General features: G+C 35.9%; 1 protein-coding gene, 1 long non-coding RNA gene and 1 pseudogene across 2 annotated transcripts; 2 read left to right on the top strand and 1 right to left on the bottom strand.

Moving 5' to 3' along the window:
• Positions 1 to 820: 820 nt before the first annotated feature.
• On the bottom strand, positions 821 to 3,266 carry LOC107851644 (annotated as a pseudogene).
• Positions 3,267 to 10,019: 6,753 nt separating this feature from the next.
• LOC124889783 lies at positions 10,020 to 11,863 on the top strand. The gene is made up of 3 exons (XM_047401776.1): positions 10,020 to 10,276; positions 10,915 to 11,483; positions 11,568 to 11,863. The coding sequence occupies exons 1-3, from the start codon at positions 10,020 to 10,022 to the stop codon at positions 11,861 to 11,863; spliced, it is 1,122 nt and encodes a 373-aa protein (XP_047257732.1).
• Positions 11,864 to 14,793: 2,930 nt separating this feature from the next.
• Positions 14,794 to 18,018, top strand: LOC124889492. Its single transcript, XR_007048524.1, has 2 exons — positions 14,794 to 15,676; positions 16,860 to 18,018. It is a non-coding gene; the product is annotated as an uncharacterized LOC124889492 (long non-coding RNA).
• The last annotated feature ends 7,410 nt before the right edge of the window (positions 18,019 to 25,428 follow it).

Here is a 25,428-nt window from a genome sequence, read left to right as displayed (position 1 = left end):
ATATTTTCATAGTATCGTAATTAGTCCCCATTTTTTATTCGTTTTCTAAATCTATATAGTTTTTGAAATATAGTAAAAAAAGTGCACTTTATATATTCAACTGTTTTTTCCAAAATTATTTTGTAGATGAATTACAAGTTTGATAAAAACATTCTGCAAAAAAGATTATATTTCTTTTAAAAAATAATAAATAGTTGCATGTCCAATCACAACTTCAATTCTTAATTTTTTTTTTAAACTTTACTTCAAATACTATTTTTTCCTACTTATTATAATTGTCAGTATTCTTTAATTTGGAGCTTTAGGAGGGTCCAATTACCTCCCTGGACTAATTAAAATCATATTTTTGACAATCACATTGAACACACGTGTGTCTACGTGGACCCTTCAGTGTGTTGTGCCACGTATGTACCACGTAGGAACTGAGGACAGCCATCGAATCAAATCAAGAACACTTAAATAACATGGTTCACTGGAATAGTAATGCATAATACTCTAGTTGCAAAATCTCTATCAATCGACCACAATCATCGCTATTATCTGCACTATGGCTAGAGCTCTTGATGCATACACCACTATTCATCGTAGATTTAATTATTTGAATTGTAATCTTCAGTATGAAACTTGTAACTATTTAAGACATATCCATTAAAGGGCTGAACCATATGTAATTGCCCTTCAATTTGGTCCGGCTAGTAGCTAGGCTACTTCAATTTGACTTATTTTTGTAAGTACTTACTTTTTTTCTTTCTTTGGATATATAGTGTGAGTTTTTAACTTTCAAAGTTGTTCTATCAACTAGACTTCAGTCACAATCCTACCACAACTGGTGTTTTATTGATTAAAAAAAAAACGAAAAACTCAAAAAGAAAGAGTACAAGGAGAGCGAAGTCTTACCTTACTAATCCTAATAAGGTAATAAACCTCTAATACAAGCATACATAATGAAAATGGTAGTATAGAACTATTACAAGATAGATCACGGGGTGAATGAAGAGAGGAACTGACAATCAATTATTAGTATCGAGAGAAGTTTGGAATGTTGATTGAGGCACCACAGAAGCTCTCAAGTACACAAGAGGAAGTACATGGTAGTTTAGAACTACTAAAAGATGGAGAAGCAGAACGAGGAGCGGGCCCCACAATCAAGTATCAAGACAAGTTCGGATTGTTGGTTGAGACACCACAGAAGTCTTCGAGAGTAGCAGAAACGCCGCGTCTTCCCTCCGACATAAAGAATGGGAAAAGTTTGGAACCATCAAAGGGCTTGTAAAGCAAAGGATGATCTTCATCAACAAGTTCTTCTGGAACTTTTATGATATATCCCTCTTTAGGAATTAATGGAAAACTCAAAGAATACCTCTCCCCATTTCCCACTATCACTCGATGAGTGAGACAATTCAGCCTGCCATTTGTAAATGCCTGAAATTATGTATCAGCTTAAGTTATATACACTAACAATATAAATAAAAAATTAAGTTGTGTAGGTTATGTACCTTATCTTTTAGGTTATAGTAGAAGCAGTCACACATTACTACAAGTTACTCAACCTTATAGTATTAAAATAATGTACATATTATTAGTGCACAGAACTTAAGATGTATATATATATATATATATTAATTAATCAATTAATCCCCCACCCCAAGTAATGACTTGTCTACTAATATATATCATCACCACCATCATTAAAATCAATAATTGTATAAATGACTAGATATTCTTGGACCAATGCTTTTTATCTACATACCGAATAAAATAAAATAAATAAGAGATTCACTTAGTTTTCAGAAAAATATTTATTGTATATACCACATACATCCTAAGCTTTTGAGAAATAACTTTTATTTTGAGCAAAAAGGAAAGCAATTTTTTTTAAAACTCAAACCATGCAAACTAGAAACTTAGAGAGCTTAAGCATTTAACTTGATTAAAGATATGTAACCTTAGCTTGTTTAAACAGGTAAAGATCTATGATTTGATGACGTAAAAATTATTTATACTAATAGTGTAAATTAGAAGAACTTACTTTCAAACAATCACTAACAAAGAACACATATGAATTGGGTGTTGAGAATTGAACATCAAGCCATTGTCCATTTTTGTCCAAAATTTGCAGCCCATCTTGATCATGTTGGCTTAAAATTGTTGAAATGATAAAGTCAGTATGTGGAGGTACTCCAACATTTGACTCTCCAGCTTTAGGTGTTCTGGTACTTGATCATGGTAAGTGCATAATCACCTGATTTTTTGTGCTCATCCAAGTATTTTTCCAACCCCAATTTCTCAAATACCATTCCGTATACCAAATGAGTAAATTCTGATAATTTCTTGGAGTAAGTGAGCACCAAATCACTGCCAAATGATCAAAACCATACACAGGATGTGATAATAATGCATAAGCAAGTTTTAAAACTCTAAGGAATATAGACCATATATATTTGAAAAGAATAGAATCACTAAACGTCCAAAATGATCTGATGTCCGGAAGCAAAAAGTAGTTCGAGAGTATGGACACATTACTTGATCAAGCCATTTGGTCAATAATTTCTGCTAGACTAAACATTCATCATTTCTTCATAAAAACTGAAACAAGAATATCCACTACTAAAAAATCAAATAAAAATTAGCGACAGACAAATGTTGTAATTTCTATTAGACTAAACATTCATCATTTCTTCATAAAAAACTGAAACAAGAAAATCCACTACTAAAAAATCAAATAAAAATTAGCGACAGACAAATGTTGTAATTTCTACTAGACTAAACATTCATCATTTCTTCACACAAACTGAAAGAAGAATATCTACTACTAAAAATCAAATAAAAATTAGCGACAGACAAATATTATAGCTAATGTTAGTGATTGCTGATTACATACCTGAATTCAGACTCTCCATTGGGCCAAAAATTTTTGGAAAAATTCTCAATAGCACCATCATTGAGGACATAGGGAATATCCAATCTCTGTTGTAGTGGTGCTTGAAGTTCATAGTTATGGCTATCAGAACCTACTAAAACACTTTGTGTATCTCCAATTATTTTCTCCAGATTAATGTTTAAAACTTCTTTCAACTTTTCATATAGTTTCACTTTTGGAATTTCTCCATCAAGCAAAGCCTCAAAACAACCATATTCTTCTAAAGCTTTGGAAACTTCATCCCTCAATAAATTCCATTTTTCACTTCCTTTTTTCAACTCTGATGACTTTTCAAAATCTAATTTTGGAGCACTATAAACACCCATATTTTCTCCTCTTTTTTCTTCTTCTCCTCTTTACTACTTATTATGTTGCTGTATACTTGTGTGTATACTATATATACACAGAAAATCAACTATCTAATTATAGAACGGCACATCTAATTTTTTACTGCACAGTATAATTTTAATTATTTATAGCATAATATATCATTTTTTCAAGATAATTGTTTTTTTATTTGTTATTTATATTTTTCTGTAATTCCGCCAAGTTGGTTGAAAGTAAGGAGGAAGATGAGAAGCGGGTGAGCAGGGAGGAGTACAAGTTGGCCAAGAAAGAGGCTAAGTTAGTAGTTACGACTGCTAAGACAGCAACTTTTGAGAGTTTGTATAAGTGGTTATAGGAGAAAGGTGGGAAGAAGAGGTTTTTCAGGCTTGCTAAGGTTAGGGAGCGGAAGGGTCGTGATTTGGATCAGGTGAAATGCATTAAGGGGGAGGATGGCAGAGTTTTGGTGGATGGCGCTCTCATTAAGAAAAGATGGCAGTCGTATTTTCATAGGCTCTTGAATAATAAGGGGGACAGAGGTGTTGTGTTAGGGGAGTTGGAGCACTCCAAGAAGTATTGCGACTATGGCTTTTCTCAGCGTTTTAAGGTAGTAGAGGTCAGTGAGGTTATTCGCAAGATGCGAAGGGGCAGAGCGATGGGGCCCGACGAGATTTCGGTGGATTTTTGGAAGTTCTCTGGTGGGACAGGGTTAAGGTGGATGACCAAATTTTTTAACAATATTTTTAAGTCAGCAAAGATGCCCGAGGCGTGAAGATGAAGAACAATGATTTCTTTATATAAGAACAAGGGTGACATTCAGAGTTGCAACAACTATTGGGGTATTAAGTTATTGAGTCACACGATGAAGATTTGGGAGAGGGCGGTGGAGCGAAGGTTGAGGAAGATTGTGTCTATTTTGAAGAATTAATTTGGTTTTATACCTAGTCGCTCTACGACTGAGGCAATTCACCTAGTGTGGAGACTGGTAGGGCAGTACAGAGAGAGAAAGGGGTATCTTCACATGGTGTTTATTGACTTGGAAAAGGCGTATGACAAGGTCCCTAGGGAGGTTCTTTGGAGATGCTTGGAGGCGAGAAGGGTCCCGGTGGTGTACATCAGAGCGATTACGGACATGTATGAGGGGGTGAAGACTCGGGTAAGGACAGTGGGAGGAGATTCTGAGAATTTTTCGATCTTAACAGGGTTGCATCAGGGATCAACTCTTAGTTCTTTTTTGTTCGCTTTGGTGATGGATGTGTTGACGCGGAATATACAAGGAAAGGTGCCTTGGTGTATGATTTTTGTGGATGATATAGTTTTGATTGATGAGTCGTGACAAGGGGTTAATGATAAGTTTGAGATTTGGATATAAACCTTGGAGTCTAAAGGCTTCCGATTGAGTAGGACCAAGACGGTGTACTTGGAGTGCAAGTTTAGTGACTCGAGTCAAGAGGAGGAGGTGGTAATGAAGTTGGATTCTCAGGCGGTTTGCAAGAGGGATAGTTTTAAGTACCTCGGGTCTACCATTCAGGACAATGGAGAGATAGATGAGGATGTCTCTCACCGTATTGGGACAGGTTGGATAAAATGGAGGCTCGCTTCGAGAATTTTATGCGATAAGAAGGTGTCCCCCAAGATGAAAGGAAAATTCTATAGAGTTGCAGGCCAACCTGCTATGTTGTATGGAGCGGAGTGTTGGCCGGTTAAGAATTCTCATATTCAACGGTTGAAGGTGGCGGAAATAAAAATGTTGCATTGGATGTGTGGATTCACAAGGGCTGACAGGGCTAGGAATGAAATGATACGGGAGAAGGTGGGAGTGGTGTCGGTGGAAGATAAAATGCGGGAAGTGCGGTTGAGATGGTTTGGTCATGTGATGAGGAGGGGCACGGATGCCCCAGTTCGTATGTGTGTGAGGTTAGCCTTGGAAGGTTTCAAGCGGGGTAGGGGTAGACCGAAGAAATATTGGAGAGAAGTGATTAACGTGACATAGAGCAGTTACAGTTGACTGAGGACATGACCCTGAATAGGAAGATATGGAGGAAAAACATTAGGATAGAGGGCTAAGGGTGTGGTTGAGTCGTAGTCAGTAATTAGGTGGATCTTGGTGTCTTTTGTTTGGCAATGTACATTATTTTTGTGGATGTCATTTCTATGTTATTTTATCGTGTTCTATGCTTTTGATGCATTTGCATACTGCACTTTATCTTGAGCCGGGGGTCTATCGAAAATAGTCTCTCTACCTCTTGAGAGGTAGTGGTATGGACCACGTACACTCTACCTTCCCTAGACCCCACTATGTGGGAATATACTAGGTTTGTTGTTGTTGTTGTTGTTGTATATATTGGCATTCATTATTTTATACGTTATTTAATACGACCTGCAAAAGTGAATCGATTTAATTATTTTAAATACAAAAATCAATAAATTAGTCAAGTTGAAATCACATCAACTTTTTTTTTTTTAAATAATGACTGATATGACTGATTAAATCTTCTATCCTTATATATTTTATTTTTGAGTTAACAATAGACACTATTTTTTATGATAAAATAAAGAAAAAAAGTCAATGATGGAGATGATTTTTCAACCACCCACAAATCTTGTCTCCATTAAACTCTTTCAAAAATAATAGAGAAAAGGCATCTTCCCCCGAATTTGTCGACGCAACTCATTTTATCACTTAAATTTAACTTCCATTTATTTACTCTCCTTAACATCTTTGAAGTGAATTATTTTTACCCCTCAAAACTGAATACCACTTTCACTATGGAGAGTGCGCTACACACGCGCCACATCATTGCCAAATCAGTGTCACATCAGTGTCATGTCATTTGCCACATAAGAAATTTTTTTTTTTAATAATCCCACACACTAACTTTTTATATATTTTATATATATTATTTATATATATATGTATATATATATATATATAATATTATTTTATATATAACTATATATATATATTTAAAAGAGTATATTTTTTATAAAAAAAAATATATTTTATATAAATAAAATAGATCGCAGCTCCCTTCCTTCTTCTTCTTCACAACCCCCACCCCCTTCGTTCTTTCACAGTCCCCATCCCACCCCACCCCACCCCAATTCCTTCTACTTCTTCATTAGACAGCAGCCCCCGTCCCCTCCCCTTCCTCCTCCTTCTTCTTTTTCTTCACATAAAAACACCACTTTTTCTATTTCTTTCACCATTACCACAAGCTTTTTCAATGAATTTTTTTCTTCATCAAATGCAAAATTAACTTGAATTAGCTTGAGCAAATCCATCAATGAACTAAATGCAAGTACATGATCACAAAACACATCAATACACATAATCTCAAATCCAAATTCTTCCACATTAACCAAAACCCATAATTCTAAAACTCCTAAATTTTCAATTTCTTACTCAAAAATGTCTACAAAAATGGCATAAATAGTCCAAAATTCGAAAATGGCACAGATGATATTCGCATGACATGAAATTCTTGGTCAAGAATCAAACTTGTTCATCAATCTTGAACCCTTTTTTATTGTCGAAAAATAAAATTTTGAATTAATTAGGACTTGATAGGAAGGGAATTACGAAGAAACGAGGTGGGGGTATGAAGAAGATGAAGAAATGGAGTGTGGGGGAGGGGTGGGGTGGGCGTGGAGGTGGGGAAGGGGAGTGATTAAGAAGATGAAAATGTCTTCTATGAAGGCATTTTTCTTTTAATAATAATAATAATAATTGCAATAAAGTGATCTTTTCAAAAAAAAAAAAATTCACTCTCTCTTTTTTTTTGCCACGTCAGCTATGGGGGGAATTTAATTTATTTGAAAGTTGTTAAGGGAGGTAAATAAACGAAAGTTAAGTTTAAGTGCTAAAGTGAATTATGACGACAAGTTCAGGGGGGAAGATGTTTTTTCTCAAAATAATAATATAAACACACATACCAAAACAATATACACACAATACCCTTGTGGTGTGGCTCATTGGTCGGGGGTTGAAAACCCACCACAACTACTTAGGATCGATTCCCAGGTAGGGCCTTTGAGTCGAGCCTGTTGCACCGGGCTTGCCTAGTGCGGTTAAAACTCCCTGATGTTACAAACCCTGCATGTTACTTGCTGGATGTGCACAGGGGGGTTTACCCAGTGCACACATCCGAAGGGTGTAGCGGCTGCGGATTTTCCTGAAATTTCCAAACTAAAAAAATATATACACACAATACACACACAAAAACATAGATTTTTACTCCCACATATTTTCTTTCATTTTTCTCTCTGTAGAACCCACACAAATACACAAACAACTACAACAACAAAATACTCCATCTCAAGTGAAACTTTCTTCCTTTTTGTCTCATCGTTAATTTTGTAGGATTATTTTGATTCAAATAAATTTTAAGCATTATTATGTTCATTGTTGTCTTCACTGTTAATTTGGGCTATTTAGATTTTTATTTTTATTTTTGTATTTTATATTCTTACACTTGTACAAATAGCTATTATAGTGAAAAATTTATTTTTTGGGACGTTGGGTAGGAATGCTTTAACTTACACAACATTCATCACGTACTTAGGCAAATTTAGGCCGTTAATATCTACTTAAAAAAAAATTGATTAAGATATTTAATCAAATAAATTCACACTTTTTTTACATTAAAATATTACTTGCTTAATCTTTTATTTTAAAATAAAAAAATTTCTTTAAGCAATATTTTCATTTTTTATTGTGCATATTCTCATGTATTTCCGTTTATCTTCATACACTTCTTATACTCATACTTTTTACGACAACATATGCAATTTACACATTATTTATGTATAAATTGTTCATATCATTTAATACACATTTCATATTTTTAGATTTATAAACATTGATTTTTTTTCCTTCACTTTTTAATAAACCTAAATCTGGTCGGGAACCACATTTGTGGATTCTGAAGGGTGCCTAATCTCTTTCCTTCGGAATAATTTGAACCCTTACCTAGAATCTAAATTGGTTCGTAGATTAAATAAAGTTATACTTGTTAAATGAATAAATAGGTTTCCTATTTTTCCTTAAAATTTGATGGCGATTTTGTACAAAATTAATTCTTTTAGAGTTCATAATGTCGTGCTTATTTTGACCTTAGGTAAAAATCGAATATGACATTTATGCCTATTAATTAATAAAGATTTCATTACCTCATTAGAATAGATAGTTTATCAATATGTATCCCAAAAATAACTACTGGGGTTGTTTTGACAGATTATTTGGAATAACACCTAGTTGTCAATATTTTCATCTCTTTGATATTTTCGAGATAAATGCTGATAAAGCATCTACTCAAGTCTCAGAACACACACACATACACATATGTGTATATTCTGAGACTTAAATCGATGTTTTATGAGCATGTATCTCAAAATATGTGTATATTCTGAGAATTGAATAGATGCTTTATCACCATGTTTCTAAAAATATGTGTATCTTCTGATATGCTTTACAAGAATAACCACTAGTTGCCAATATTTTCATCTCTTTGCCTTTACATATAACCATTTAGGTTGAAAGCCATAATGTTGATACCTAAAACGGTAAACTAGATCCCTACTACATATCATCCAACTAGGAACAAGTGTAACAAATGAGAGTTGTTGAAACTAGCATATTGAAAGATCAATTGATCAAAATAACCATGCATGAGCAACTATGATGGTATAAGTTTCTTGGGCAAGTTGGCCAAAAAGGCTCTTTTGAAAACTATTTTGTGGTTTATTAAAAAGTTGTGAAAAAATTGTCAAATACCCTTTTTAATCCACATCACCAAAAATTTATCCAACTTAATAAATTCATTCCCAAGTTTTAATAATAAACTTCAACCCACTCCATCATCCACCATTATAAAATATCTAGGTTTCCAAAAATATAAAAAAATAAATCCAAAAGCTAAAAATAGAAGGTGGTTCTTTCCCTCCAAAAAAAGCTCTGATTCTGGCGTCCTTTCCGACGTTATTTTCCGATGATCAGCTCTAAATCAGTCCACAAACCTCATAAGCTCGTTCATTGCATCCATTTTACCCCATTAGTTTGTTTTATTCTCAAACACATTTTTCACTATTGTTAAAAAGCTTTAAATCAGTCACATCAGTTAAAATTTCTTTAGAAGTACATTACAATAATTGAGGCGACTCCAAGTTCATTTCTCTATTCCATAAAATCAACGACCATTGATTAGAAGCAATATTTGCATTTTCAAGTTTCTGTACGGATATCTGCGCAGTCATTGACCCGTCATCATCATTCATCGACCGTGCATACATCCCGACATAGACCCTAAGCTTAATCTACCATCGACCAAAGGTTAATTCTAGGATATCTGTTGCAGAATTTGTTTTGGTTGCAGGTGATTTCATGGGAGAATGGGTGAATAATCCCAGAGGTTGGAAATGGAGATATTTTACCAAGGTGACAATGCCCATTGCTGTTCACCACAATAGTTCATACGACGAATTGGTTAAAAGCGTAACGCAGAGCGGGGATCCAGATTACGCATCAAGCAACGTGGTGATTAGTTATATAATGCATTCGAGGAAAAAAGTGAATCCTACGATCATAAATAATGATACATGTGTGTCCCTCTACATGATGGATGTTGATGCAGATGGGTTTAGGCGTATTTTAAGGATAAATATAGTCTATAGGTCCTTTGAAGGACCGCTGAATTCATCACCGTCCCCACCTCGGTGCTAGACAGTCGACGATAATTTAAATGATTACGAGACCGATGACGACCATCCCATGAATATGGAAGATGACTGTGTGCATATGGAAGATGTTTCATCGGACTCACAAGATGTAGAAGAATACTGTGGAATAGGATCCCAACCAGTACATTCCTTCTCTGGCGGAACCAATTTCTATCGTAATCAAATATTTGTCGACAAGAAACAACTCAAAATGCTACTAAACGGAGCAGTGGTGAGGCAGTCTTTTGATTATCGTATGGAGAAGAGCTACACCAAATTATTGAAGGCGAAATGCATATATCCTAGTTATGGCTGGTTGTTGCGGCAAGGAAGTACAAAACCTCGAACAGATTTCATATATACAAGGATGTCGGGGAGCACACATGCGGTGTTGAACACGCCACCTGCAAGCATAATAAAATGTCATCTGAATTGATTGCTTCACTATGCGTAAATCATTTTCGGGATGGTAAAGGTCCAAGAATAAGTGAAATTCAAAGGATTGTGTTCAAGGAGTTGCATTACCACGTAAGCTAGTGGATATGTTGAAAAGGAAGTGTAATTGCGAAGAACATCATTCGCGGGACACCGGAGCACGGATATGCTTGATTGGCGATTTTTTCCCACATGGTGGAGTTGTTGAATCTAGGGTCTGCCTACTCTATCATGGTAAACCAGATTGATGGATCATTCGTTTACTACTTCTTAGCATTTGGAGCTTGCATACGGGTATATGGCCATATGAGAAAGGTAGTTATCGTCGATGGCACACATTTGTATGAAAAGTAAGGGGGTGTACTGTTGAGTGCAGTTGCACAGGACACCGAAAATCACATCTTTCTAATTGCCTTTTGTGTTGTTGATAAAGAGAACGATGTTTCTTAGACCTTCTTCTTCCAAAAGTTGAAGTATATCGTAGAAGATGAACCAGATCTATGTGTCATCTCCGACAGGAACAATAGAATCACCAATTCCTTCTCCCGGGTATACAGTCATGCACATCATGGACTTTGCATGAGGCACCTTGCTGAAAATCTCTATGTAAATCAACACTGTGGAGAACATCTTTGTCTATTCTTTGCTGCGGCAAAGGCGTATTCCTTTGATGAGTTTAGCGAGAATTTTGAGGAATTGAAGTATAATTGCCCCGAGGCAGCACATGTTCTTGAAAATGTACTTGGCTTTGAAAAATGGAGTAGAGCACACTTCCTAGGCAATAGGTACGATGTGATGACCACAAATATCGTCGAGTCGCTCAACTCGATTTTGATGGATGAACGGGAGTACCCTGTATCGCACATATTCAATTCAATTGCTAAAATATTTGGTAAAAAGTTTAGGGAGCGGTATGCCTATGTCGATGATAAAGAGAACATATTTGTTCCTTGTGCGGAAAAGATCCTAAGGGGTAACAAGAGTGTGAGCGATTCTTTGTATGTGAATAATCCAAACGGGGTTCTCGACCAGTACACGGTGTTCAGCAATGGTGTTACTGCCAAGTTCAATCTCTTGGAGAGGAGTTGTTCTTGTCGGAAATTTGACTTGGTGAAAATGTCATGTGAACATGCGATGGCAGCTTTGTGAGCAAAGTATGGTGATGGTGTAGGTTATAGAAACTCCTTCTATCAGTACTCTTCACCAATTTATAAAGCTGCAAGTTACCTCCTCTCATACTCGGAAGTAATTAACGTTGTCCCTCCAGAGGCTGAATGGAATATACCACAGGAATTGCTAGACACTAAAATTTCTCCACTCCCCTACGATCCAAAACTCGGAAGGAAGAAAGTAAAAAGAACTAAGGGCATCAGTGAGATGTTCAAGTCCAAAAGGAGGAATAGATGTTCAATATGCAAGAAATCTGGGCACAAAAGAACCACGTGTAGCATGGCCAACAAATCATAGATAGGTTTTATTTTGCTTCAGTTGTAAAACTACTATTTTGGGGTATAAATGTGCATTTCAGTAGAATTTAACGTTCAGTTGTTATCGACTTAAAGCTTTGTCTACGATAGACTACATACATTCTATGGTATATCTTTAACTCGATCTATTAAATAATATATATTTGTTATATGATTAATCATCAAACACGCTATGTAGGTATTTATATCGTCATATCTTTCTAATAGATACATTGAATCATTATTTCCTGTTCCTAATTAATTAAAAGCTGCAAACACATCTGTTCTCAAGAAAAATCGCTGGTATACGCAAATCAAATGTTTTCTATTCCTACACGCGTCGACTGACCATTGGTTGGATATATAAAAGGGCGTCATCTATAGGTCTGTAAGTACAGGCCCTATTTCTACGTAACCCTTCACTTGTCCCTAAACCCAAAACATCAGAAACCATCTTCTTCTTCCCCAAAATATCATAAATCATGCCTGGTCGTAGAATTGCCCTTCGCCCAATTAGACGTGTTCCCCCTCGTCACTACGATTTGATTCAACTTTTTCCTCCGAGCAATTCTGGAGCGTCTTGGAATTGACGGCAATGACTACATCACCCCCCATCATCCCCATAATTTAGTTTGCTATTTTTTTTGTTTATGTTGTTAATTTTTTGTTGGTTTGTTCATTGTTGAAGAAGCTTTCTCAGTAGGGCTTTGTTAGAAGAAAGCTTCTTCTATTTTCCTCCTTTTGCTGTAAATTTTATCAAGTAATGCAATGAACAAGTTTAATGTAAGTTTCAGTTTTACTTTAATGAACAATTTCAGTTTGAACATTATGTTTATCACATTTGTTATGATTCATTTTTCTTTCTTGTGGCATTATTCTTCTGTACAAACACGAATTTTAAATATGTATGTCTCGTTCAATTAACAGTACTGTAGTTTGACTTTATTAATTTTAAGTTTCTGTAAAAAGTTATATATAGTCTATCATGATTCATATACTCCGTCATTCATCGACCTTGTATGGTAGTCGATCATAGATAGTGTGAGTCGATACGTCACTGCTTAAATTAAAATGGACAATAAATATTTTGGAACTGGTGGAACCAAATATTAAATTAAAAATGATTTAAACAAACAATAACATATTTTGGGATTGGTGGAACAAAATAATTAAATTAAAAATGATTTAAACAGACAATAACATAATTTGGGACTGATGGAACAAAATAATTAAAATAAAAATGATTTAAACAGACAATAACATATTTTGGGATTGGTGGAACAAAATAATTAAATTAAAAATGATTTAAACAGACAATAACATAATTTGGGACTGATGGAACAAAATAATTAAAATAAAAATGATTTAAACAGACAATTACATATTTTGGGGCTGGTGGAACAAAATAATTAAATTAAAAATAATTTAAACAGATAATAACATATTTTAGGGCCGGTGAAACAAAATAGTTAAAATAAATAGATAATCTTGAGGGTCCATCGATTAGTCTGGTCTACAGACTGGTGGTGACACTTAATAGACCGTAGTAGATTATGGCTTATGTCAGCCATCGATTAGACTGTTCGACCGTAGACTTACACCTTTAGACGTGCATCGATTGATATCTTAAGTATGCGTAGACCACGTTGATCGATGTGCACTACTGCAGACCGTCACTTGGACGTAGTTAAACAAATGAATAAATAAATTAAAAATAAATATAGTGTTGATTTCTACACATGTGAGTAAGTGTAAACAAGACACACAATCATATTAGAGCTTGTACAAAGTGAATTAAGGAGTGTGTGGATGGGTAGTGGTTGAATGTTCAATGTGGTAAGAGTAATATTTCTCAAAGCACAAGTATGTATTAAGGATATGTATTGTATTTGATGACTGCACATTCCACATACTCATTCCATCACCACCCCTAAATCAAAATAGTGTGTGGAGTGGATAGTGGTTGAACAATCATCATCCTCAATACAATATAAATCCTTAATACATACTTGTGCTTTGACAAACACTACTCTTAGCATATTGAACATTCAACTACTACCAATCCACACACTCCTTAATTCACATTGTACAAGCTCTAATATGATTGTGTGTCTTATTTACACTCACTCACATGCGTAGAAATCAACACTACATTTATTTTTAATTTATTTATACATTTTTAACTACATTCAAGTGACGGTCTATGACAGTGCACATCGATTAACGTGGTCTACGCATACTTAGTGTTGACACCTAATTTTTTGCCTCCACAACCCAATTTAATTTTGAGTTTCTTCAATTTTAAAATAAAATCACAATAATTATTTTATTCAAATAAAAGATTTTCAAAATATTTTCGGTATGTAATTTTGTCATTTTAAGTAGCGATTATATATTATCGTATTGAATTATACTAAATTATATAATTTTGATACTCAAATGTTTGTTTTACAAAATATTGGATTGTAATCAAGGCTTATCTTGAAATAAATTTATAATGATTAAAAGCTTAATTTAATTATAATTTATTCTAAAAAATAATTTATTCAGAGAGATATTTGTTTGATTTTATGAAATCAAGAAACTTGGGATTAAACGCGGTGTAAATTCATATCGAATTTCGATTCAATTTAGTCAATTCATTAAATTTGGACCTTAATTGAAAATAATTCGGCCATAATTGCGATGCAATTGGTCAAATGAGTTTTAATTAGGCTAGATTTTAAATACAATTGTCTAAATTTTCCCTTTCTGGCCATTTAATAAATAGTCAAAATAGTCTGACCTATCCAATCCCTAAATTAATTGGGAATCCAATTGGGGTTATTAAATAATCCCAATCTTGAACCAATTAAATTAATCCCATTAATAGGACCAATCGACCAGATCCCCAACATTGACCCAACTCGATTAATAACCCACAGCCCAAAACATCCTCCTAACACAGCCCGATCCACCTTTATCTTCTCCTCCACCAATCATACAAACACAACAACAACAGTTCGACGCCATCAACAACCCGACCAACTCTAAATACCCGATTCCATCAACCCCAACCCGTCTATTTTTCTTCACACGCGTCTCATGCATCCGTAGGACGAGAAAAGGATTCAAAAATCTTCTAGAACGAGCCTAGTTGTCCCCCCAATGGTTCGATTCCATGATTTTCGGGTGTAATTGTACAATTCCGTGCATGTATGTCATAATTTCATTGGCTCATGGTAAAAATTTATTTTCTCCCAATCTCATTGGTCCACCGATTTCAATAATGGTACGTTCGTTGATGAAACCCCAAGCCTAAGGGGAAATTCGAATTTCAAATTCGAAGTTACCTTATTTTTCAAGTCTCGAAAATACCCCCAATTCGTCATCTATATAATAAATGATTGGGTCACTGTTTTAAAAGGAGATTTGGGGGTGGGGTGGGGGGGTCGAAACTTTGGGGTGTTCGAAAATTCTTGAAAGGTTTTGGGGGGATTTTTCTCTTCTTTACAGGTTGGAGATTCTAGAATTGAAAATTCTTTAGAAAAATTCTAGGGTTAGGAACTTCAATGCAAAAGATTTTCTGAGAGCTAGTTAGGTCGGAAAAGGGAGGTTGGATAAATTTCCTAGAAATCTTGAGGTTGGAAAACTTCGATTAAGAAAAGCAAAGGAAAAGCAGAGAAAAGAGGGGTTGAGAGAAGAGGGAACATTTCCTTAGCAAAAAACTCTAGAGAAAGCGGTGCGCTGGTAGAGATTTTGGTAAAGACATCAAATTTTCGGTGGTTGTGATCTCCCTACCCGCTATTCATCTCTTTTTTCTACACTTAAAGAGGTAAATACACCTTGTTTTCACTTCAATTTGACCATTTTTCTTCTTCGCCTCTTTTTCTCCTTAGCTGATGTAGTCGTATTCGTGATCTTGTATGCTGGGTTTAGCTGCTGTAGAGGTCTTGTAAGACCATAGGATACGTCAGATGAAGGAATGTTTGTCATGTGATTATGTTTGATGCTAAACTCCAGGTTCAGTCGTTAAAAATTTTGGTTTTCAGTCTCATTTGTGCGTCTTAATTTCATATTCGGTTATCTGATTTTGACATCGCTTATTAGCTTCCAATTTGATGCTTTGTATTTTATATTGCTTCTAAGTTTGACTTACTAAAATCGATAGAGATTCCTATTTCAATTTTTTGCTTCACTGGCTTGCCGAATGTTTGTTTTGTTCGAGTAGTTGCCCTTCTATTTAGCTTGTAATATCACCAGCAGGACCACTTTTGCGAGTTTCTTTGGCTTCTCAAATGTCAAAGAGAATGACCAAAATGTGTCCAACAATGAAAGTTCACCAAGAGATCCTAGAATCTCCTCGATGGCCATTTCGTTTGAATCTATCGAAATAAGGAGGAGAACAAAAGATATTGTATCTCATTGGCTCCTTTCTTTAGTTTATTGATTGTGTTTCCCTTTCAGTAAAATTTTGAAGATTGATTCTTTGCTTTGGATTCATTTCAAGCCAATAGTCCTGTTTGTTTGAAGTCCATGAAAGAATAAAATTGCTTTGTTGAAGAATATTATACATGAGAATGGATTTGGTCTTGTCGATGTCCAAAAGCATTGCTATGTGTGTATTCTCCCTCAAGGATGGCTCCTATATTTCTTTTAGTTATTAATTTCAAGGTCTAAAACTCTTGAGGTTTTGTAAGACCATAGTTGAAGAATAGCCGTATTCGATTCTCAAGCTTGCGGTTTTGAATAATGGAAATTTAGGAGGCTGTTTTGCACTATCGCGACTTTAAGTAGTTTGAGGTTTATTTGGAGTAAAAGAGGAATTTCTGGGGGGGTTTTTTTCTTGAATTTTCTATTTTCTATTTTGAGGCATATGTTTGTATAATTTAACGCGACTCAAGAGGTCTTTTTAATTCGATGATATTAAAAGAGACCTAGGAGTTTGCCATAGAGCTATGATAACAATCCATGGAATCTCTATAAACCTTGGTTTATATTCTTTCATTGTTTGGCAGGAGAGGAGGATCTGTTCAAGGCTCTTAGCCAAATTGAATGATATTCGGATCAGTGCATGGATTGTTTCCCGCCACTTGGCTAGGTTTAAAGGACTTATTTAACTAACCATGGTTTTCAGATTGCGTTGCCCCCCTTCTTTTGCTCTATTTGTTTTCCTTTAGAGTGTCTCATTATTTCTGCCTCCATGTTTCATTCTCGTTTTTCCTTGCTTTCTTTCCTGGTTGGGGTTTTCTGCAATATGTGAAGAAGTAGGCTTCGTATGGGGTAAAGTTTCTGCATGGCTTAATGAATCTATGTGAACGTAGAAGCTCGATACGACTAATAGAATTATCGCTTGCGTTTGAATTAATCTGAATAATTAGGCATTACTCGACTGAACAATTATGATGGGTATAGTATGCTATAACTTAGAGTTGAGTAGTTTATGCTTCATGTACAATCCCGCATTTTAAGATTAACCTTTATTCCATCTGTTTATTCGTAACTTCGATGATCGTTGATGATATCTCTGAAAAAGGATAGATAGAACACTCTTAAAATTTAAACCCCGAAAACCTTTCCAGTGTTTTTTCCTGAATGTGATAATGGATGCTAAATTCTCTTATGTATTCTGTGGGAGCACCTTGAGCATGAAGTATAATCTTTCTGATTGCTATTTGTGGCTTATTATGATAAATGATTAGTTACTCTGAGTTTAAAGGTCTAATGTAGTGCCTTACCCTTTTCTCTTTATTTCGATGCATATGAATTCATTGGAGTCCGAACGGACTCTTTGCATTCCCTAATGAGCCAATAAGGCCCGCCATTGAGTCGAGCCCGGAAGAGAGTATAAGGTAGCATAGCATACGAATGCTAGTCATTAAAGGAAGAAGACGGTAGATCAGAGTTTCACCTTTGAAGCAGCTACGAGATTCAAAAGTCTCATTTATTATTTTGTCCATTTACTTATTGCCATATTTATTTATTTATTTATTTCTTATTTATTCATTTGGGCCTCGAAGCCAAAGTTGTACTTAATACAGGTGAAGCGGGACTCGAGCTAAAGGCTCGAAAACATAGAATTAGGACAGGAGAAAATGGGTCGAAAACCCAACTAGATTAGGACAAGGTCGACGGTTTGGGCTAAAAAGCCTAAATCACTACTTCCCCGCTTTTTCCCTTTTCCTTTCATTTACTTGTTTGCCTGTCTCTTTGCGAACCTAGTTAAATCCCTAATTAAGTCGCTAAAAAACTGATTTCGCAAAAACCTTTTCCTTAATCAATTACTTCTTCAACAAACCGATCTTCCAAAGTTAGTCAAAAGACGTTTTCAAACAGTTCAGATAACCGCAAGTTAGCGGACATTTTAGGTGCCTAACATCTTCCTAAAGCGTTAATAGGAATCACTTATTCGGAATCTCTAACTTAAAATGATTTTCCTGTTTTACATCGTTTTAAGTAACTCTCTAAAGGTTTCTTAATTCCTTTTCAAACAGAAATGGCGACTCTCAAAAAGTCTAAATTTCTCCATAAAATAGAAATGGCGACTCTTCTGGGGATTTTTAACTAGGTTCTAACCAAATATTTGATTTCGTCTTTTGATTAACTGTTTATGTGTTTATATGTTTCGATTCTGTAAAGTTTAACTATCGCATCTCATTGGATATTCCTGCATTATTTAAACTGTTTTGGGGTTTCGTGGATGTCCCAGCCCCTATTGTTTAATTCCAATAAAGTGTTGAAAATACGAACGGCTTATTAGCACGTGAGTCGTCTGATGGCTATTCGTATTTTCAAACTCAAGTTGTCCGCTTGAGAACCAGTGTTCAAACCTACTCTAGACACCTAGGATAGAACGAAACCAAAACCTATTTAGGCATGAGCCTAGGATGACCCAATACCTGAGCGGGGTATTGGGCCTATTAGAAAACCTGCCCTGCTTCTATTGACCCCAAGTCAATTATAGATGAATCATATTTATGTGTTGAAGAAAATATATGCCTGTCTAATTCAGTCCATTATCCTTTGGGGTTGAGAAAAAGTTTGATTTGCTTACTTTCGTAAGAAGAATTGAAACAATTTAAGCAAGAAATTGATCGATTTGGGAGGTTGCGTCTAAGGCACAGTTTGAACGTCAACGGATGTCACCAATATAAGAAATGGACGAAGCTAAGAAGGCAAAGACTGATAGAAGAAGCACCCAGGAGCTAGTATTTTCTATCCCCTATGTGGAAACGTATCTTCTTTCATGTTATTTCCCTTTCCCTAAAGATTGTATCTCTCTTTTGTTATCCTTTGTAGGCATTTATGCCCTTTTAGTGTCTATAAAAGTTGGGGGATAATGGATTGATCTTAAGCAAGCATATATTTTTCTTCAAAAATCGCTAGGCCCAAACCCTTGGCTCAAAAGGGTCATCCCATTTAGGATACACATTATTATAATGTTCTTATGTGTTTATGTGCGTTTGTTTGGATCAAAGACAAGTTTATCCGCTATGCTCCTATAGATGGATTTGTCTATGACACAAACAACTCTACATGGCTATTTCTTGTCAAGTATTTTCCATTGCTTATCACGTCTGAAAACTAACACATTTGCCTTTGAGTTGTTTTACTTTACAAATAATAGAAAACTACTCCGTGTTGAAATAAGCTGGCTTAACATCCTTACTTCATCCGGTCAAAAACGCACAGAATCCCATCCTCTGACCATCATTCAATAATGACTAGAAATAAAGAAGAAAATACATTGACCATAAGGGACAATGTAATAGCGGAACAGAGTGAGATGATTGCGAAACTCACAAGAAAGCTAGAAATGCTTCAGGAGGAAATAAATTGTACTTGAGATTTGGCTAACCTGGCCATCACTGTCAATGTTCCCGCTCCAGGAGGACACAGGACTCCACTCCAAATCCCTTCCATTAGTACGCCTATTCAAGGGGATCAGCCAAATAACATATCGTCCATCTCTGCCCCTCCACTTGTCCAAAATACCAATCGTGAAAATAACCCAGATGCTTACCATCCACAAAATCCAGCCCTCGCCCCACAAAATCCATCTCCGAATCTACAAAATTCATTCACAAATTCCCAGAACCCATTGGTAAATCCACAAAATCCATCTCCAGATCTACCAAATCTGCTAAATCTATCTCCGAACCCACAAACTTCATTTCTGAATCCGCAGAATCCATCCCAGATCCCACCAAGCTAGTCTCAAATTCCACAAAACTTTTCTGATTTCCAAAATGATCTCCCCACCAACCAACCAACTTTTTTTCATCCACAAAATCAAGCCGCCTTTCTAAATACTTCTCATGTCATCATATCCCCTGACATTTATAATTCCCTTCCTAATCTCGAGGTGGACCATTACGAGGAGAAGGAGAAAGAGTGGAGGACCGAGAATGAAATAAAGTTGCTAGCTATGAATAAAGATATCAAGAGGATCAAGGAATATCATGGAGCGGGGAATAACGACGGGTTAGGTTACGATGATTTATGTGTTAACCCTGGAGTAGATCTACCAGAAGGATATAAGGTCCCTAGATTTGAAGTATTTGATGGCACCGAAAATCCAATGGCCCATCTGAGAAGGTATTGTGATCAAATGGTGGGAGTAGGGGAAAATGAGGCACTATTGATGCTTTTATTCAGCCGAAGCTTAAGTGGCGAAGCCTTAGATTGGTTCACGTCTCAAAAACTGAAAAAATGGACTAGTTGGAGGGCATTGGCCAAAAGTTTCCTTCATAAGTTTGCATTCAACATTGAAATAGTCCCTGACCGATATTCATTAGATCGGATCAAGAAAAGGAATGATGAGTGTTTTCAATACTATGCCTTCTGTTGGAGAAAAGAAGCTGCCAAAGTACAACCTCCCATGTCTAAGTAAGAAATGGTGTATGTGTTCTCTCATGCTTAAGAGGGAGAATATTATACCAGGTTGGTATCCACAGCCCGAGCAACTTTTGTAGATTTAGTAAAGATTAGGAAATCGTTAGAGGAAGTCATCCGAACAGGAAAAGTTGCCAAAACCCCAACATCATCTGAATCTTCTGCATTCTCAAAGAAAAAAAGAGAGGATGTGACTGCGGTCTCTACTGATTTTATTGATAAATTGAAGAGGAAATTCAAGCCTAGGAATATTCTTTCCTTACCACCGTCACCGAATTTTTCTACGTCCATCCCCAATATCAAGCTCCACTTTCAAATATTTTACCCTAGTGTCCAATTCCTCAGCCAAATTATCAATCTCATGTTCAAGCTGTTCTTCCAAACAATCAAATAAATGTCCAAGTGCCTCAAAAATATCATTAAGAACCTCCTCTTGCTAATCAAAATCAGTATAACTACCCACGTGTAAGCCTCGAGAAGAAGCCTCCAAGAAAATTTACTCCATTGGCTGAAAGTCGTACCCATCTCTTCAGAAGATGTCGGTTATTTACAACCTATTCCACCAAAGAATACCAATCTCAATTCTCGATTCTTTCATGCCGATCAAGTCTGTGCTTGTCATTCAGGAGCTTCCGGGCATAATACTGAAGACTGCATCAATCTGAAACATAAGATTTAGGACTTGATTGACCAGAAGATCATCACTCTTCAGGCGCCGGCACCAAATGTTGCTAGTAAACCATTGACTAATCATGAGGGAGCCGCGGTTAGCATGATCGAAATAACAGGCGAATGGGTATCTAGCGAGACAATTGTTAATGTGGATTCACGAAACTCCAAAAAGACAGAAGGAGTGGAAATGATAGAGAAAGTTGTGGCTACCTTGAGTAAGAATTCAGAAGGAATTACTGAGCCTATTATGGTCCCAGAAAGAGCATTTAACAGTGGAGTAGGATACCAACCAAGAAAGGAAGATAAGATCGAAGATAATTCAAAGGCGAGTCTGTTTAGGCCCTTGCCTCTCTTGTACCAGTCATTTCCCGTACATAAGATGTCAAACAATAATAGTCTTGGGGATGGGATAGGAGATCTGTTTGAAGGATGTCATGATCTACCAGATGATTTCCCAAAGTCCTGTGGGGTGAAGAAGATTGCATCAGAGGGGGCCTTGTAAAACTGGACCTCCACTCCACTCATAACCCGTCACCCATCATGGTAGATGAAAAGGGCAATTACTAATAGTTTTTAAAATTGGTGATGATCCGGAGGAGGCCCCGTGATCCACCCTTTTATGTCTCAAATTTTTGTTTCGTGTTTTACAACTTTCAAAAAGGCATGGTCCTACATTTGTGTGGGTCATGAGCCATAGTTTTTATTTATTTTCCAAAAGGTCTTCCTTTATTTAAGAAGTTATTTTTTAAAATATGATTATCTAGCATGGTTTATTTTGGTAGCAATAATTTAAAAACCTGTCAATATCATGTCATGTCTAGGGTTAGATGAACAAAGCAAAGGAAATAATGATGAACAAAAAAGGTGATAAGGAGCAGTTAGTAGTAGATACAGAGGAATGTGAAAATCAAAAGAAGCCCAACCTGGAGGAACCCTAATCCTACCTGATATGGATGGTCAAGAGTGGACCAAACCAATCAATTCTGATGCGGTAAATAGATATTGTGTTTGAAAGATGTTATAGTTTTTGTTTCTTGGTTTATTTGTAATCACCTTTATAATAGTATCAATTTCATGATGTGTAATTGCCTAGAACTCCTTCCCTTTATGTACGAACTACGTTTGACCAGAATTTCCAAGAACGGGATACGTAGGCGGCCTATGTCAGCTTCGGTCAACCCCTTAGAAAAATTTGTCCTTTCCCTTTATGTGCAAACTACGTTTGACCTGAATTACCAAGAACGGGATACGTAGGCGGCCTATGTTGGCTTCGGTCAACCCCTTAGGAAAATTTATCCTTTTCCTTTATGTAAGAACTACGTTTAACGTGAATTCCCAAGAACGGGATAATTAGGCAGCCTATGTCGGCTTCGGTCAACCCATTAGATTTTTCTATATATATATCCTTAGCGTGATCTTGAACTACGTTTGACCTGATTCCTGCTTCAACGAAATACGTAGGCACCCCAACGACTCGGTTATATAACCCCAAAAAATAGAAACTGGGTAGAATTTTCGAGAAGGAATCTCGAAAATATGTAAGAGAAGATCAACATCCAACAAAGAGGATGAAGATCAGCAAAGATTTCAGATCCACTCGAGATGATATCATCTCAGACTACTCTAAACTGGGGCAGAAATTTTGAGGGAGGCCTCAAAATTTCCACCAAATACTGGAATATATTTCAAATTCCCCAGCACTAGAGGTCGAAGTTGAGATTTGAGAATCACCACCTATGATAAAGTCTAGGAAGACTGAATCTCCATCTTTAATAAGACTTTCGGTAGAGAGCCTCGATAATGCTGAATCCCTAGCTATCCTCCGTCAAACGTCAGACATTGTCAGAATCAAGAGAAAGAAGGTCGTTGAGCTAGCACATGACATGGCTGGCAGAGATTTTTTAAAGTTTTGCAGGAGTTCTCAAAACTATTTTCTAAAATTTAAGAGTACTTTCAAAAATCTATATAAACTTTTACTTAGTGATTTCCTAGACATCAATTAGGACGGGGAGTTAGGGGTGGAAGTCCCAACATGATGAAGTACCTGAAAAATGGCGAGGACAAATCAAGGATCGAAGGAGGTCAACACGGAGTAGTTTCATTCAAACTAATCATTTTTTGTGGATGCAGGGATCGATACACAAAAATGAGCGTTTCTTTCGAAAAATCCCCAAGCAAGTCAGGATCCATGACAGAGCATAGAATGCTTAATAACGGTACTTTTGGCAGCCCAAAAAGAGGCTCAACACCCATTTATTGATGACCTTTTGAATTGTCCTTCTCATTTCTTGAGATCAGGGAGGACAAACAAAAGTGTCTTGTCTTCTTTACAAATATTGTATTTAGAATTTTTCTAAAAAATGGTCGCTAGAAAAAGCAACTTTGTGTATACTAATCGTCTATGTTGAGTACAGGTACATGTAGAAAGCAAGACGCTGACAAATGAATTCAGGTAAAATTGTTTCTAAACTATCAGAAGGACCAGTGCATATCATTGCCAAGAAGCCCATTGCATATCATTGCCGAAAGGGCCATTACATATCATTGCCAAGAGGACCATTATATATCATTGTTGGGAGGGACATCTCATACCATCACCTAAGAAGGCTATTCAATATCTGTTGATGCGCTAGATAGAAACGCTGGCGTCGAGGATATCATCATTATTTAATATCTGTTGACACGATAGACAGAAATGCTGGCGTCGAGGATATCATTATCATTCAATATCAGTTGACACGCTAGACAGAAACGTTGGTGTTGAGGATATCATCATCATTCAATATCTGTTGACACGCTAGACAGAAATGCTAGCATCGAGGATATCATCATCATTCAATACCTATTGACATGCTAGACAGAAACACTGGCGTCGAAGATATCATCATGAGCCAAAGATCGTCTGAAATAAAAGACTATCTTTTCTATCGATTGAGTCAAACTACAAACAGTCTAATTCCCTGAGTCTCGGGGATATTTAGACTGGGATCTATGTAAACAACTCTACTTCATTCCAACCTCACCCTAAATCCCTCTATTCCCCAATTTTTTGGTTTTATCAAAAACTTTAAAACCGTCATGGTGAATTTTCTTGAAAATCGTGCTTTAAATCAAGCTTTATGAATTACAAGTGGCCTGAATTCTCATGTAACTTGAGATATGTAGGAAATATGATACCGAGGTCTATCCATAACTCCATGAAACTCGTGTAAAAACCAACATCTTCAAATTCGATCGAATTTGTGGTCGGACAAAAATTAGGAACGTCAACCTCCCTGTGTACAGGATTACTTACATTCACCCTACTCAAAGAGAGGGGGCAATTGTTGACACCTAATTTTTGCCCTCCACAACCCAATTTAATTTCGAGTTTCTTCAATTTTAAAATAAAATCACAACAATTATTTTATTCAAATAAAAGATTTTCAAAATTTTTCTGTATGTAATTTTGCCATTTTAAGTAGCGATTATATATTATCGCATTCAATTATATGAAATTATATAATTTTGATACTTAAATGTTTGTTTTACAAAATATCGGATTGTAATCAAGGCTTATCTTGAAATAAATTTATAATGATTAAAATCTTAATTTAATTATAATTTATTCCCAAAATTAATTTATTCGGGGAGATATTTGTTTGATTTTATGAAATCAAGAAGCTCGAGATTAAACACGGTTTTAATTCATATCGAATTTCAATTCAATTTAGTCAATTCATTAAATTTGGACCTTAATTGAAATCAATTCGGCCATAATTGCAATGCAATTGGTCAAATGAGTTTTAATTACACTAGATTTTAAATGCAATTGTCTAAATTTTTCCTTTCTGGCCATTTAATAAATAGCTAAATAGCCTGACCTATCCAATCCCTAAATTAATTGGGAATCTAATCGGGGTTATTAAATAACCCAATCTTGAACCGATTAAATTAATCCCATTAATAGGCCCAATCGACCAGATCCCCAACATTGACCCAACTCAATTAATAACCCCCAGCCCAAAACATTCCCTGACC

Source organism: Capsicum annuum, chromosome 12, assembly GCF_002878395.1.
Source record: "Capsicum annuum cultivar UCD-10X-F1 chromosome 12, UCD10Xv1.1, whole genome shotgun sequence".
Taxonomy (NCBI): Eukaryota; Viridiplantae; Streptophyta; class Magnoliopsida; order Solanales; family Solanaceae; genus Capsicum; species Capsicum annuum.
This window is presented reverse-complemented; position numbering and strand designations above follow the sequence as displayed.

Coding starts and splice junctions, on each gene's coding strand:
- LOC124889783 (XM_047401776.1), top strand. CDS start 10,020: ATGGAAGATGACTGTGTGCATATGGAAGATGTTTCATCGGACTCACAA. Junction 10,277..10,914: donor ATATATCCTAGTTATGGCTG/GTTGTTGCGGCA, acceptor CATCTCCGACAG/GAACAATAGAATCACCAATT. Junction 11,484..11,567: donor CAATCTCTTGGAGAGGAGTT/GTTCTTGTCGGA, acceptor GTGATGGTGTAG/GTTATAGAAACTCCTTCTAT.